This window comes from Tiliqua scincoides, chromosome 2 (genome assembly GCF_035046505.1).
Source record: "Tiliqua scincoides isolate rTilSci1 chromosome 2, rTilSci1.hap2, whole genome shotgun sequence".
NCBI classification, from domain to species: Eukaryota; Metazoa; Chordata; class Lepidosauria; order Squamata; family Scincidae; genus Tiliqua; species Tiliqua scincoides.
The window spans coordinates 262,107,338-262,123,438 of NC_089822.1; the positions used below are offsets into that span (position 1 = coordinate 262,107,338).

Below are 16,101 nucleotides of genomic sequence, written 5' to 3' on the forward strand. Positions count from 1 at the left end.
TTTCCTCCCCACCTGGGCACTGCCTGGAGAAATAGTGGGGTGACTTCATGGTCAGGACTGGATTTAGTTGAACCAGGCTTCTCCACTCAATTATCACACACTGCTATAAAGTTTTAAGATTTATTTAACAATAGAGTAATACAAGCACATTAAGATCTCTAGAATAGTACTGGGAATTCTATACAGACAGAAAACAACAAAGGCTAAATTCTACCTTAGAAGACTCAACCTCACCTACAACCACCAGCTGACCATATGCAGAGTGCCATGTCCCCGCCTGCCAGACCATCACAACAAAAGGCAATTTAGACCCTCCCAAGAAGGACCTTTATACCTGAGAAAACACCTTCTCAAAGATTCCCGCATAAGAAGGATGACACAATCTGCCCAAGTAGCAATTCCTGCTCCTGTGAGTAACTTAAAGCTGAAGCCAGTTTTTACCCAGCAGGCCTATCCATTCAGGCTGGAAAAATGTAATAAAGATGGTTGAAGGTGATTTAACCTCTTAACCATCTTTCTGGGAGCATGTAATGAACTGGCCTTTGAATGGTTTAGTTTGTTTCTGCCCTGGTTAGGCTGGCAGTACCCTTGTATTAGCTGGGGCAAATTGATTATCAAACAGGGAAAGATTGGTCAGCTGTTTTAGCTGAAGGTGAAGGCTATAAAGGAGTTTTGGACTAGCAAGGGAAAGACCTTCATTGTCATCTAAAGGAGTAAGTAAGCTCAAAGAGCCTTTTTGTGCGTTCCTTCTCTTCTTTCAGTTCTAATATTGTAAGTGAATTTTGTTTGTCAATGATTTCAGCTGCTTTTCTATAGACATTAATTTGATTTTTAAACTGCTCTAATAAATTGGGTTACTTTATAACCATGAGTGGGTTTTTTTTTTTTCTGTGTTGCGAAGGAACTGGGCATACCCTACTCTAGCCATTCTTTTATTTCTTTTGGCTTGAATTATCCCGAAAGGGGAGAGCCTATGGTCAGTAAACCATGGGGTGGGTAAAAGACTGTAATATGGAGGGCCTTGTCACTAGCATACCTGAAGGGGGCAAGTGCCCCAGGTGATATGTCTAGGGGACGGCAACCTGCCCTACCCCTACGTCACAGGTGAGCCTACCATAGAAGCAGAAAGGAGACAGCACCAAGTATCCGCTGGTGCCTCCTATTCAGAAGATCTACCCGCTTATTTTTGCTTTGGATACTTGGTGCTCTCTAGCTGATGAGGGACTCAGGAGGATGAGTTCGGGAAGCTCTGTGGAGAACGACAGAAGTGGTGGAGGAACTCTCAGGCAGTAGAGCCAAAGAGGCAACACAACAGCAGAGGACAGCCCTGGGAGGCAGCTGTGGCATGGCTGAAGGCGCATAGGGGGAATAGGAAGGCAGTGGCCAGGCTATATGGCAGAAGCCTGGTGGAGGCAGATCCAGGCAGGTTCTCCTGCCCCTCCCTCCACAGCCACTCAGTGATTGCATGCTGCGTGGAGCACCTGCCTGCTTTTCACTTTAAAAAAAAAGTGGGCAGTTGCTCTGAGTGGTGTGTGATTGCTTCGGGCCTCCTGAAAGTAATTACGCTGATATCATTATGTCACCGCAATTATTTCTGGATCAGGCGGGGGTCATTGGAGGTATGCCCCCCCCCCCAAGGTGGCAGAACAACCCAGTATGCCAGTGGGCTTGGTCAGCCTACATAACACAAGTGTTTCAGCTGACAAATTTACAATTTGAAAAGAAAATAGCAAATCTTTACTAATTTTGATGTGTGAACAAGGAAATGACAATGAAATCTGTCAATTGGCTCTAGTTTAGGAGAAACAAAACACGTTGCATGCATAGATGGTGGGAAAGACAAGGACATTTACCAATACATGCCTATGGAACTGCCAATTGTGGATTTCTCACAAACCATGGCCAATTTTGCATTTTCACTGTCACATGAACACCTAATGGCTAATCTTGGAGACCTGACCTTTATAGAAATTGGTTGCCCAGTGCTATTCGCTATTCACATGGCATGGGGAGATACAGGATATTTCCCCCAAGATGAATCTCTGAGTGCACCAAGTTGGGGTTTCATACTTCCAAAAGGAGTTTGCAATGTCTTCATACTATCTTCCTCTGGTTTTTACGCTTCGGTTCTTTTCAGTGTATTTTATGCTGCTTTCTTGATAAGTATAGTTTGACACTGGTTTACCCATTTCCACCCAAGGTTGCATATTTGCAACAGGGACCAAATGTGTACACCTGTGGGCAGGGCAGAAATTTAAGTTTTGTGTTAGCTACATTGAACAACTAACAAACAGAGAGGAAAGGCAGGATATACATTTTTCGATAACTAAGTATCCGCTGACTGCACGTGTTCCAAACCACCGTCTGCCATTTTGTTGCCTTTACTGAAGAGGCCACTATCCAACTGGGCTGGTGCCAAAGCGGGGTGGATTTGGGGCAGCTGCCCCCATTGCTTCATCAGTGCTTTGTGGTTGGTACCTTCTCCCTCTTCAGTTGCACTTCCTGGAGGATGCTGGCAAGACTGGAATAATCTAGAATGGGTGGGTGAGGGTCCTCACAACATTTTGGGAAAGGGTCAAATGACTCGATTTGCTTAAGAATTGAAGAGAATGGCTGCTCAGTGATAGCCTGGTTGTGAAGATGAACCAAACTTGTACCATTAGGAAATGGATGGAAAACGAAGTAGTTCAACTATCATGACTGGTTCTGGGAACCAATTTCATAGAAGTGTTCAGGGGCTTTGAAGATTAACCTCAGAGGAATAAGCAGAGAGTAGAAGACTTCCTCCTACAGCTGGAGATTTGGACAAAGAGCCCACAACACATCAAAGATCTCCCAGAGCAAGCAAGTGTCCCTTTGGCTTGTTGGATACCTCCCAGTTAGGCAAACCAAGGCACAGTCCATGCTCTCAAGGAAATCAGGAGTTTCTCTGACAAACCTTGTTCTTTAAGAAGGAGAATTTCCTACTTCCTATACATTTCAATAGAAAATTGGACAAACAGTAGGAATTCTTTAAACATCAATGCTTTGATGTGAAGAAAGGAACTCAACTTTGAAAATGTTTTTACTCCTTGCTAGCATTTCTATGGTTTCTCCACACTGTATTCTCTTTCATGCACAGTAAGATTTGAGTGAGCAGAGAAACTTCTTTCCACAATCCCGGGATGTCTAGGCCTCTTGTGCTCCATGGGTTTTCAGATGTTTCTTAAGATAATTACTTCGACGGAAACTCTTTCCACACTCATGGCACGTATAGGGCTTTTCTCCGGTGTGTATTGACCGATGACCTGTAAGGTTGCTGCTGAATCTGAAGCTCATTCCACACTCCTGGCATGTATAAGGTTTCTCCCCTGTGTGGGTTCTCCGATGGATCATAAGACTACTACTCATCCTAAAGTTCTTTCCACAGTCAGGGCATGTGTAGGGTTTTTCTCCAGTGTGTATCGTCTGATGAGAAATAAGGTTGCTGCTGCAGCTGAAGCTCCTTCCACACTCCTGGCATGTATAAGGTTTCTCCTCTGTATGTGTTTTCTGATGGTTTCCAACATCGCCACTCTGACCGAAGCTCTCCTGTGTGTGCGTTCTCTGATGACGTTTAAGTTTATCATTGCGAGTAAAGCTCTTTCCACACTCTTGGCACGTATAGGGTTTCTCCCCTGTGTGAGTTCTCTGATGACGTGTAAGTTTGTCATTCCGACTGAAGCTCTTTCCGCACTCCTGGCACGTATAGGGTTTTTCTCCTGTGTGAGTTCTAAGATGAGTTGTAAGGTCACAACTTCTAACGAAGCTTTTCCCACACTCCTGGCACGTATAGGGCTTCCCCTCAGTGTGTGTTCTCTGATGGACCATAAGATTATCACTCTTACTAAAGCTCTTGCCACATTCCAGGCATCTATAGGGTTTCTCCCCTGTGTGAATTCTCTGATGGGATGTAAGACTGCTGTTGGAACTGAAGCTCTTTCCACACTCCTGGCATTTATAGGGTTTCTCCCCTTTGTGGATTCTCTGGTGGGTTGTAAGCCTGCTTAAACAACTGAAGCTCCTTGCACACTGCTGGCATGTGTAGGGTTTCTCCCCTATGTGAGTTTTCTGGTGGCTTTTGAGTTTATCATTCCGACTGAAGCTCTTTCCACACACTTGGCACATATAGGGTTTTTCTCCTGTGTGAGTTCTAATATGAGTTGTCAGGTCACCACTTCTAGCGAAGCTTTTTCCACACTCCTGGCACGTATAGGGTTTCCCCTTAGTGTGCGTTCTCTGATGGACAATAAGATTATCACTCTTAGTAAAGCTCTTGCCACACTCCTGGCATGTATGGGGTTTCTCCCCTGCGTGCGTTTTGTGATGGGATGTAAAGCTGCTGCTGGAACAGAAGCTCTTTCCACACTCCTGGCATGTATAGGGTTTCTCCCCTTTGTGGATTCTCTGGTGGGTTGTGAGGCTGCTGAAACTACTGAAGCCCCTTCTACAATGCTGGCATGTATACGGTTTCTTAATTGTGTGAATTCTCTGATGTTTCCAAAGATCACCATTCTGACTGAAGCTCTTTCTAGACTCCAGGGATGTATAGAGTTTCTCCACTGTGTGAGTTCTCTGATGACTTCTAAGTAAATCAATTCGACTGAAGCTCTTCTCACACTCCAGGCACGCATAGGGCTTCTCCCCTGAATGGGATCGGTGATGGGTTATAAGGCTTTTGCAGCAACTGAAGCCCTTTCCACACTCAGAGCATTTATAGTGTTTCTCTTCTGGGACGGTGCTTTCCTTTGAAATCTGCTTCCTCTTTCTTCTAGTCCTGTTCGAAACTGATGCTTCTGAAATATCGAAGAGAAATGAAACGCAAGATCAGAGGAAGAATATTGCAGCTAGCTGGAGTAGTCATAAAGCATATTTGTTTTCTGATGGAGTTCAGAAAACCCATACAACCTGTAACTGCATATGGCTTCATTAATGTTGTGAGTTGTTCATTCAGAGGAGAGCAGTTTAGTTTAGCTCCCTTAGTTTGATCTTTTTAAAAAGAACCTCAGAATCAGTGCCATCTGGGGTTGGTTTTTTTCTTCCCAGGTTGACCACTTCTGCCTGTTCTCTACAGCTTTTGATGGTGGTACCAGATAGAACTAACCCCTGCTAATTGGGTAAGAGGCACTTTTTCAAGTGGGTGCTCCTTTTTTAGCAGGGGGAGAGTAACTGGCCCACCTCACCCCAGCACTGTCTGTTCTAGTGGCTGTCTACTGGTATTCATTTGCATCTTTTTAGATTGTGAGCCCTTTTGGGACAGGAAGCCATTTAGTTATTTGATTTTTCTCTGTAAACTGCTTTGTGAACTTTTAGTTGAAAAGCGGTATATAAATACTGTTAACAATAATAATAATAATTACTGGGTCAGGCCAAAGGGGGAAGGGAGGTTGAGGCTTCTTGTAGTGAGTGACCCAGTAGCCAATGGCAGAGGTAAATGATTAGGAAGGGGTAGTTGAAGGTAAAGGTACAACAAACAAACAAAGGCGGGAAGGGAAATAAAAATTAAAAAGCAATTCACATTTCTTAGCCATTCTTATGGCTACGCTTGAAACATCAGCCGCCTTGAGTGTCCTTCATTGGATAGAAAGGCGGGATATAAATCTCTAAAGTAAATAAATAAGGGGGAAGTGCTGTCCAAAATATGTCCACCTCCTCCAACAGGCAGCAAAGTGTCAAGATGCCCAAAAAAGCCTTCCAGCCAGTTTATCGCACCAGGTCTGCTGTTTATGGCTGCTCTCCTTCTCAAGAAACCAAAGATCTGTGCTGGGCCAGAAGGGGAGAACATGGGGCCATCAGGTGTAGCAGCAGTCATGCCCAGGTCAAGCACCCAGCCACCTGCTCCCTGTGGCAGCATCCAGTGCAGAACAGATTCCCATATGGGACATCCAGCAATTATGAGTGAAAGGATATCCTTACCTATGGAGGTCATGTTCTCAGAATTGTCCGTTACGACTGCTTCTGAATGCTCCTTGACTTTCATCTAGCAGAGCCCACTCTGCATTGCTGAAGTACAAATACCACTGCAAGCGAAACGGGCCTCTGAAACAAAAAGGAGAGATTCTCAATGAGCAGGTCAACCGAGGCAAAGTTGCAATCCAAAAGCAGGTGGGCCAGCAAGTAAGGAGAATCTGTGGGCTTCTGGCAGGTGCAAAGAGCCATGTGAGAAACGTGGGGAATCTTGATAGTCTCTTTGGCTACCAGTCAGCCCTTCCAAGAGGAAGGATGCCTGTAATAAATGCCCTGTTTCTCCCCCCCATTATTTTTATTATTTGTGTGCACCTGTTACCCTAAGAAGCTCCATGCTGGCCTAGAAGGATAAAGAGCTGCTGGAACATATAGCTGTAGAAGTAACTGTCCTACTCTGGTATAAATGTAGCTGGTTTATAATGGTGTTTTAACCATCATAAACCAGCTACGTAGTCTTGAGGATTCTTTGAATTCTTGAGAATTCAAGCCATTCGTCATATCAGGGGTAGTGATGTCTCCTTGGCAATTGGCATGTGCCTATCGATTGGGTAGCCAATCTGTCTGTCTAGTTAAAAGGGTTGGATGGAGTGGCCTGGTGGGCTCCAGTCTGCCAATCGCGTTATTTGCTTTTGAGTTGGGATGCTTTTGAGTTTTTCATCCAGGTCAGCCATGACATCTAGCGTAAGTTTGCAGAAGGCACACCCAGGTTACTCTCAAGTAAGTGCAAGGATCAGGATTCCTGGGAGAACGTATGTAAGCACTATTCCTTTTAAGGATGGTAGCGACCTGAGCGGTGTCCCCTAGCTGCTGTTAGTACGGCACTTCTGGGTTTTGCTGTAGTAGCTGCTGCCGCCAAACGTAAGTAAGTAAAAAAACACTTTTTACTTACACATATTCAGCAGGGGCGGCTGCGGAACCCGGAAATGCTGTACTATTGGTAGTTAGGGATCCCTGATCAGGTTGCTGCCCTCATTAAGGAGGTAGCATCCCAAAAGAAAATGCAGTTGCCTGCCCTGGGGAGCTGCAACCTCCAGGTTAGGTAACTCTGTCTTATATACTGTTCCTAATTTGGGTACAGCGATTTTCCATCAACCTGCTTGTAAGGAGTTCCCCCCTCCCCCCCCAATTTTGATAACTTCCTTTTCTTCTGGATTTTTAATAATTTCTTTTAATAATGATTATCTTTTGACTCTTACCTTCCCAGTCCATATTCACAGGTAATGCTGTGAATTGTTGATTACTTTTGGTCATACTGCAGCCTACATTTTAAATGAGAAGCCTTGGGGTTCTATAGTCTCTGAGCTGTAGTCCCAGACAGCCCCAGGTGCCTGGTCTCTAGCCTGCGATGCTGGCGGCATAAAGGAATTTCCAATTTCCTTTCCCATTCAGCTGCTGATGCAGAAAAAAAGGAGAATAAAGAACAGGAAGTGGTGCACGAGCAGTAACCAATATATCCTACACCAGGGGTCTCTAAACCCTGGCCCGGGGGCCAGGTGCGGCCCGCGGAGGGCCTCTATCCAGCCCGCGGCCAGCCTCTGATCCCCTGAGAGCCTCTGGCCCTGTTGACCAAACACAACCAGAGTTGTGCTTGTGGGGGTGGGGGAATGGGGGTCCATTTAAGTGTATGTTTTATTTCTTGGGCTGTGTTGGTGCTTGGAGAAACCCTGGACATTTGAGCCCATTCATTCATTCATTCTAGTCAGTCATCTAAGTTCCATCTCTAATGCATTTATTTAAATTTTATATTTAATTTTTTTCCCTGGCCCTCGACACCATGCCAGATATTTACATAAGAACAGCCCCACTGGATCAGGCCATAGGCCCATCTAGTCCAGCTTCCTGTATCTCACAGCGGCCCCACCAAATACCCCAGGGAGCACACCTGATAACAAGAGACCTGGATCCTGGTGCCCTCCCTTGCATCTGACATAGCCCATTTCTAAAATCAGGAGATGGCACATACACATCATGGCTGGTAACCCATAATGGATTTTTCCTCCAGAAACTTGTCCAATCCTCTTTTAAAGGCATCTAGGCCAGATGCCTTCACCACATCCTGTGGCAAGGAGTTCCACAGACCAACCACACGCTGAGTAAAGAAATATTTTCTTTTGTCTGTTCTAACTCTCCCAACACTCAATTTTAGTGGATGTCCCCTGGTTTGATGCGGCCCTTTGGCCAAAAAGTTTAGAAATCCCTGTCCTACACCCCTAAGTCAGCCTGACTTCTCTCAGTATTATTAGCAACAGTATTTATATACTGCTGTTCAACCAAAACGTTCACAAAGCTGTTTAAAGGTAAGGTAAAATAATTAAATAACTCATGTCCCATAAGGCTGCGGTTTTCAAACTCTCTGGGAGTTTGAAAGCTGCAGTAAGTGCTTGCAGGGGAGGGAAAGGGAGGGCAGGCAGGCATTTCCCTCATGTTGCTGCCTTCCCCCCTGCCCCTTAAAGGGACAGAGGCCAGGGCCCTTGGGCTGGGGTGTCAAGACACCCCAGTTTGAATACCACTGCCATAAGGGCTCACCATCTAAAAATTGCAGAATACCACCAACAGCCTCTTGAAAAGACACTGTGCTGGGATGAATAGGGAAGGTTACTCTCCCTCTGCTAAATATAAGATGATACCACTAGTAAAAGTGCCTCTTGCCCAGCTGACAGGGGAATTGCTAGTAGCTGTACCTTCCCTGACAAGCTTTGTGTCAGAAAAAAGCAGCTCTCAAATACATGAAACCTGACCAAGGGAAGTAGTGCCTAGTGGTTAGTGCACATACCTCACTTTTACTGCACCCGCAGCTGAATGGAGCAGTTCTGCCTGAAGCCACCACCCTAGCCTGCAGAGAACAGGCAGAGGATGGCCATCTGGGCATGAAGCCCCTCCTTAGAGAGCCCTGAAACAGGTGTTCTTATTAAAAATAGATGTGTCAATTACTGTGTCAATTACTCCTGTGAACATGGATCAGGCAGTCCAAGGCTCAACATGTAACTAGTTTGTTTAAGCTGTACCTGAAAAGGAATGAAACAAGACGGGGAGAGAAACAGGAGCAGTCGAAGGAGGTTAAATGTTTGCCTGGCTCACAGGTGTACACATTTGGTCCCTGTTGCGCATATGCAAGGTGGGGCAGAAATGGCTTCATCGCAAATGCCTGAGCTTTCTGGACTAGAAAGCAGACAAAAAGAGTTACAAATGCAGAAACCAGTAATGCCCAGAAGATGGAGCTGGGATGTGCCCAATTGCTAAGCGCATGCCAATTCTGGAAGGAAGCGCAGCCAAATCCACAAAAACATCAGTGACGAAATAGTTGTACAGTTCTGTTACTGTGAAGGATTTTCCCTCCATTTCCCTGCCAATTTAGAGGGGCCTCATTTTCCGTGCCAATTCTGAAATGCTTTGGGTTCCAGGGGAAGCCAGCCAACTAGAGAGCCGGTGAAGCAGGGACAGTCACCAGGCCTGAGGAGATTGATCTCTCTGTCTCTTTTGTGCGTGTCTGACAGAGAAAGACAGGGAAAGTCCACTCTCTGGGGTCAGAGTGGAAGGCTGCTGGGGAGAGCCGCAGGGACATTGGGGAATTTGACCAATCCTCTCTTAACGGTATCTAGGCAAGATGCCACCACTACTTCCTGTGGCAAGGAGTTCCACAGACTAATTACTAACTTTATTAGTTTGCAAATAAAGGACAAAGGCTGCTTGTAAAGGATGTCCCTGCACCTTATAGGCTGCTGAACCTTTTAAAGCTACAGAAAAGCTTCTGGAGAGATGTCCCAAAAAGTGTTCAAAAACGCAGAAAGGGAGGAAACAAGGTATTCACCCTGTGAGAGAGGAGAGCAGTGATATACAGTGAGGTCCCATACTGTGAGGTCCATACTGAGGTTGTGGACCTCAGGGACCCACTGCCAAATGTCCCCATTTGTTGGTTTAACCACTAGAAGTGGTAAGAAGCACATGTGAATGGACAGCAGTTCGGATGCAGTGCAAATTGTGGTTTGGTCTTGTCTAAGGATGGTCACTGTTCAGAAAGTGATCATTAAAAGTAGGCCTAATGAGTTCTCTTAAAAAGCCATTTCTGCCCAATGTTGCATACACGCAACAGGGACTAAACATGTACACTTGTGGCTGGACAAAGATGGGTTTTTAGCATTTACAAAGTCCCTTTCCCCCTTCACCCATCGTTAACCACTCCACTCCAACACATCTGAAACTGGGAACAGGGTTGTCAGCTGAAGGGGAACAGTGTCCTGGAATGAATGAGGGCCCAATCCTATCCAATTTTCCAGTGCCAGCGTAGCAGTGCCAATGGGGCATGCACTGCATCCTGTGGTAGGGATGCAGTCCAGGAGGCCTCCTCAAGGTAAGGGAATGTTTGTTCTGTTATCTTAGGGTTGCGTTGTGGTTGTGCTGGAAAGTTGGGTAGGACTGGGCCCTGAGACCCCTAAATCTCTCTAAGCCAGTGATTCTCACACATTTAGCAGCGGGATCCACTTTTTAGAATGAGAATCTGTCAGGACCCACTGGAAGTGGTGTCATGACCAGAAGTGACATCCTCAAGCAGGGAAAAGTTTTAACAAACCTAGGCTGCAATCCTACCCACACTTACCCAAGAGTCAGTCCCACTGACTATCATTGTTAAAAGCATATACGTAGTAGCCTGTTAAAAGTACAGAGCTGTAACATTTCCCCAAATGCAGTCACATGCCATGGTAGCATCAAATCTAGTATATTTAAAGTAAACTATTGAAATGAATGGGGATGCACCTGAAATTGGCTCGTGACCCACCTAGTGAGTCCTGACCCACAGCTCGAGAAACACTGCTCTAAGCATCTCTTTCTCTCTCTCTCTGAGGAGCTGCCACCAGTCCAGTATGGTTTTGAAATTGCTTGGAAAAATTAAGACTTGGGATTTTTCTTTTCAACCTGCTGTGTGATGTGGGGGGGACTGAATTTAACAGACTGGGTGCTTGTCCCGCGTTCGGGGAAGTTGGTGAAACACGGAACGTTCACGGGGGGGGGGGGGGAGTGGAATATTCGCCATGGAGTTGAACTGGTGAAACACGGGGTCGGCCTGCCGCTTCAAGCGGTCCACCAAGGCCCTTCGGGAAGCACCGACACTGAGCCCGATCCTGTGCCACTTCCCAGGGGCCCGATCCTGTGCCACTTCCCAAGACCGGCGCAACTGCAACGCAGACTCAAGGAAAGGGAACCGGCGTCCCTTCCCTTGCCTGGAGGAGGCCTCTGGGACTGCTGCCCCACCGCAGGGCGAGCACACGGCCCGATCCTAGGCATGTCTACTCAGAAGTAAGTCCCATTAGTGTCATTGGGGCTTACTCCCAGGAAGGTGGGGAAAGGACTGGGCTGCCGCGTGCCTGCGCCGGATCGGGCCCATCGTCACTGCCAGGATGGGGCCGGATGCGATGCCACCGACGCGGCGAGAGGGCTGAGCCTGCACGGGACTCCCGGGGCGCTGCGCCCGCTCCCCCCAGCACCGCCGCGCGGCAGCAGTCCGGCCCGAGGCGCGGCTCTCTGCACAGGCGCCAGCTGGGGCGGACCCTGCGGTGCCAGCGCGGCCCGGCTCCCCCTTACCTGCTGCTGCAGCAGCCGCGCTCGGCTCGGCCCGGCCGTCCCAGGGAGCCTGGAAGGGCGCGCGCGCGCTCGCTCGGCTGCTGCGTCTTTCCCCGCCCAGGAAGCCCCCGCGCCTCCGCAGACGCGTTTCCTGGCCCGGGTCGGAGGAGGGAACAGCTCCGGAGGCGCAGGAAGGGACGGAGGACACGGCTGCACAAGGGAGGCGGGACCCGGAACCCTCCAGTGGAAGACGACAGCGCCTCTGAGCGCGTGCAGAGTGCAGATGCAGGCTGTGGGGCAAGGAAGATCTCGGGCAGCAGCAGCAGGAAGGGAAGGAGGGCCACAGAAGAGGGGAGGCTGGAAAGAGGAGGGCGACGCCAGGGATTTGCCTGATGGAACCTTGCAATTAAAGGCGACAGTGCCTCCGAGCGCGTGCAGACTGCAGAAGCAGGATGTGGGGCAAGAAAGGTCTCAGGCAGCAGAAGTAGGAAAAGAGGAAGAGCCATGGGAGAGGGGAGGCTGGAAAGAGGAGGGTATCGCTGCACAAGGGAGGTGGGATCTGGAATCCTCAAGTGGAAAGCGACAGTGCCTCTGAGTGCGTGCAGAGTGCAGAAGCAGGCTGTGGGACAAGGAAGATCTCAGGCGGCAGCAGCAGGAAGGGAAGGAGGGGCGCAGGAGGGGGAGGCTGGAAAGAGGAGGGCATCGCTGCACGAGGGAGGTGGGATCTGGAACCCTCCAGTGGAAAGCGACAGTGCCTCTGAGTGCATGCAGAGTGCAGAAGCAGGATGAGGGACAAGGAAGATCTCAGGCGGCAGCAAGGGGAAGGGCCAGGGGAAAGGGGGAGGCTGGCAAGAGGAGGGCAATTATGCATGGGAAGGGTAGAGTGGATAGAGAGATGCTCTTGGGCTCTTCAGTTTAGAAAATGGCACCTTAGAGGGGACACGATTCAGTCAAAATTATGCAGGAGACGGATAGAGTGGATCGAGAGGTGCTGCTTTCCCCCACATAACACCAGAACCAGGGGACAGCCACTAAAATTGAGTGTTGGGAGGGTTAGGACAGACAAAAGAAAATATTTTTTGCTGCCTTGGGTGCCCTTCGGGGAGAAAGGCGGAATACAAATCCAATAAATAAATAAATATCTTTACTCGGCGAGTGGTTGGTCTGTGGAACCATCCTTGTCACAGGATGTGGTGATGGCATCTGACCTGGATGCCTTAAAAGGGGAATTGGACAGATTTCTGGAGAAAAAGTCCGTCATGGGTTACAAGCCATGATGTGTATGTGCAACCTCCTGATTTTAGAAATGGGCTACATCAGAATGCCAAATGCAAGGGTGGGCACCAGGATGCATTGTTGTCTTGTGTGCTCTTGTTGTCTTGTGTGCTCCCCGGGGCATTTGGTGGGCCGCTGTGAGATTCAGGAAGCTGGACTAGATGGGCCTATGGCCTGATCCAGCGCGGCTCTTCTTATGTTCTTAACACCAGGGATTTGCCTTATGGAATCTTGCAATTAACGGCAACAGTGCCTCTGAGTGCGTGCAGAGTGCAAAAGCCGGATGTAGGACAAGAAAGGTCTCAGGCAGCAGCAGCAGCAAGGGGCCAGAGGAGAGGGGGAGGCTGGAAAGAGGAGGGCATCACTGCATGAGGGAGGTGGGATCTGGAACCCTCCAACGGAAAAAGACAGTGCCTCTGAGCACATGCAGAGTGCAAAAGCAGGATGTGGGGCAAAAAAGAGCGCAGGTAGCAGCAGCAGGAAGGGCGGTCAGAGGAAAGGGGGAGGCTGGAAAGAGGAGCGCATCGCTGCACAAGATACGTGCCATATGGAACCCTCCAATGGAAAACGACAGTGCCTCTGAGCATGTGCAGAGTGCAGAAGCAGGCTGTAGGCAGCCGGAATGAGAATGATGTGCTGTGGGTCGAGTGGGGATGGGGAAGGCAGAGCAGGGCCAGGACCTCCCAGGCAGGCTCGTTCCCTCCACCTCCCGGTCCGAAGATGAAGCACAGTCGCCATCTGGCTGCAGGCAGGGCTGCTCCGCTCTCTGTTTCTCCCCGGAGGCACTCGAGGGGTTAAGCCGACAGAGCTGCAATTGCTAGAGGGGCCGCAGGACTGCTGGGCTCCACTCCCTTCTGTGGATGCTCTAGGGTGGGAAGAGGCACCTGGACAGCTGACTTCCGGTGCTGAAGGGGGGGGGAGGTTTGTTGGGTGTTTGGGGGCCACATGAAGTGAAGACAGGAAGCTCCAGGGACTGAGGCTGCAGTCATCCTAGGCACACTTTCCTGGGAGTAAGACCCACTGAGTCCAGTGGTGCCTACTTCTGAGTAGCCATGCAAGGCTTGCAGTTCCTCCCCCCCCCCCGGCTCACAGCTGCCCTCCCAGGTCCTGCCTGTCTGTCCTGGGTCAGCCCTGGACCTTCTGTGCCTGGCCCCTGCTCTGCCCAGGGACTGGGACTGGGAGCCGAGCCTGGACTCGGGAGGCTGGGGGCGAAGGAGAGCCACGGCCACCCACCTGCGCAGCCCTCGGTCAGGCAGGAAGCCCCACTGGTCCTGCTCTGCTCTGTAGTTTGGAACTGACTGTGGAAGCACTGGTGGCACCCAACCCTCCTTCGCCCTGGAGAGCTCCTCCCAGCCCCCCTTTAAATCTATTTCTTAAAAGCCTATTTCAATGTCTGTTTCCCTCTGATACTCATTCCTTGAGTGTTGCACACAAGCCTTTCCTGTGATCTGCTCACGTATGCACCTGAATTCTTTCCTGCACCCCTCCATCTCCATCCTTTCACCAGGGCCATCCCCTTTCCTTTCTCAGTGCTGGTTTCTCGCACTGCTTTGAACCGCCACCACCACTGCAGTGCAGTCCATTTAAGAAGCAAAACAACAAGCTCTGCATGTTGCCGAGGAGCACATCAGGGAGCTGGCTATGCTGAGCTGTTCCTTTTGATGTGTTAGGGCCCAATCCTATGCAGTTTTCCAGTGCTGGTGCTGCTGTGCCTATGGGATATGCACTACTTCCTGTGTTGGGGAGGCAGACTTAGAAGCCTCCTCAAGGTATGAGAACATTGCAGCTGCCCTGGTGCTGGAAGTTGGATAGGATTGAGCCCTTAGTTGGAGCCTGGAGTGTTTTACATGGAGCTGCATTAACAATTATGAGACTATATCCTGCTCTGCATGAAGTGGTGCAGTCCAGAATTCTGGGACTTCAGTCTGTCTCATTCTGCATAATGCACAAATAGTGTCTCGGGCTTCCCACTTCCATCAGTCTCCTTTTGCGTATAAAGCACAGTCATGACCAGCATCCCCAGAGAACCTTAAGCTTGCACTTGTGGATTCCAGCCTCCACCTACCTTCTTATGTTCCATCTGCCCACTTCCACTCCTAGTTCATAATCATGCAGGGGAAACAGTGCATTGTCTTCATCGGAGGACAATGTGCCATGCTGCACTTTTGAAGGAGCTGGGAGCTAGCCTGGAACAAGTGCAGCAATGTGAAATGCTGGGAAGTGTTGTGGCTTGCCATTATCAGTCCACATCAGTTCACGGGGACTTATGAATTTGGACACTCTGCATAACTCAGAAGTGTGTGTCTTGCCGCTTCCCCTAGTCCATTTATAGCTGCAATTAAGTCTGAGGATTTGGGGGGAGAGTTTGGCGACTTGCTGGGTCTCTCCCAGCAAGGTTAGTGAATGGAACCTTTGGATTATGGATCCATGGCCTGATTCCAAAGTGGACTGTTTGGTTTCCATTTTCTGAAAAAACAAACATTTATATTCTGAATCCGCCTTGAGTGCCCTTCATTGGATAGAAAGGCGGGATATAAATTCTATAAACAAACAAATCCCTTTCTATAAAGAGGGATTTGGGGGTTCATTCTATTGCTTCTCCTTGCTTGCCTATTCTCTGGAACTTAACCCCATAGGCACTGAAAAGAAAAACTAGGGCACGATTGGCATTGTCTGACCCACTTGTTGAAGTCCCTCTTTCCCACCTGTCTCAAGCTCTTTTCCTCACAGACCCTGTAAAAGGCTGCCCTTGCTTGGGGAGCAGGTAAACGCAAAGCTTGATGCCTGCACCCTTCCCTCATCCTCCACTGGTGAGACATTCCAGGGGTGACACTAACCAGAGCCCGGAGCACTGATGGCAGCTGAGTGTCATGTGCTTCAGCCAACCCGCCACTCTTGCTCTCTCTTCCAAAAGTTCCAAACCCCTTTGTCGCTTTTCTATCCAATCTAGAAAAACAGAGTTAGGGCCCAATCCTAGCCAACTTTCCAGTGCCAATGCAGCTGCAATGCAGCCCTATGGAAAGGGAATAAATGTTCCCCTATCTAGAGGAGGCCTCCGTGAATGCCCCCCTACTGCAGGATGTAGCATATGCCCCATTGGCACAGCTGTACCAGCACTGGAAAGTTGGATAGGATTTGGCCCTTAATACGCTTTTTTTTTTTTTAAAGAAAACCACTCCTTTCTCCATATTCTGATGTTAGTTTGAAGACAGATCTGTTAGATAGAAAATAGTGTCCTACTTTCCCCCCCCCCTTTTAAAAAATTATACTATGGTATGTTTTAAT

General features: G+C 48.8%; 1 protein-coding gene across 1 annotated transcript; it reads right to left on the reverse strand.

Moving 5' to 3' along the window:
* Positions 1–106: 106 nt before the first annotated feature.
* On the reverse strand, positions 107–11,638 carry LOC136640420 (zinc finger protein 184-like). The gene is made up of 3 exons (XM_066615544.1): positions 11,563–11,638; positions 5,935–6,057; positions 107–4,814 (listed from the first exon to the last, which is right to left on the reverse strand). Exons 2-3 carry the CDS (start codon positions 5,996–5,998, stop codon positions 3,169–3,171), a joined length of 1,710 nt encoding a protein of 569 aa, XP_066471641.1. The 5' UTR covers positions 5,999–6,057; positions 11,563–11,638; the 3' UTR covers positions 107–3,168.
* Between the last annotated feature and the right edge of the window lie 4,463 nt (positions 11,639–16,101).

Coding starts and splice junctions, on each gene's coding strand:
- LOC136640420 (XM_066615544.1), bottom strand. CDS start 5,998: ATGAAAGTCAAGGAGCATTCAGAAGCAGTCGTAACGGACAATTCTGAG. Junction 4,815..5,934: donor TGAGAACATGACCTCCATAG/GTAAGGATATCC, acceptor TCGATATTTCAG/AAGCATCAGTTTCGAACAGG.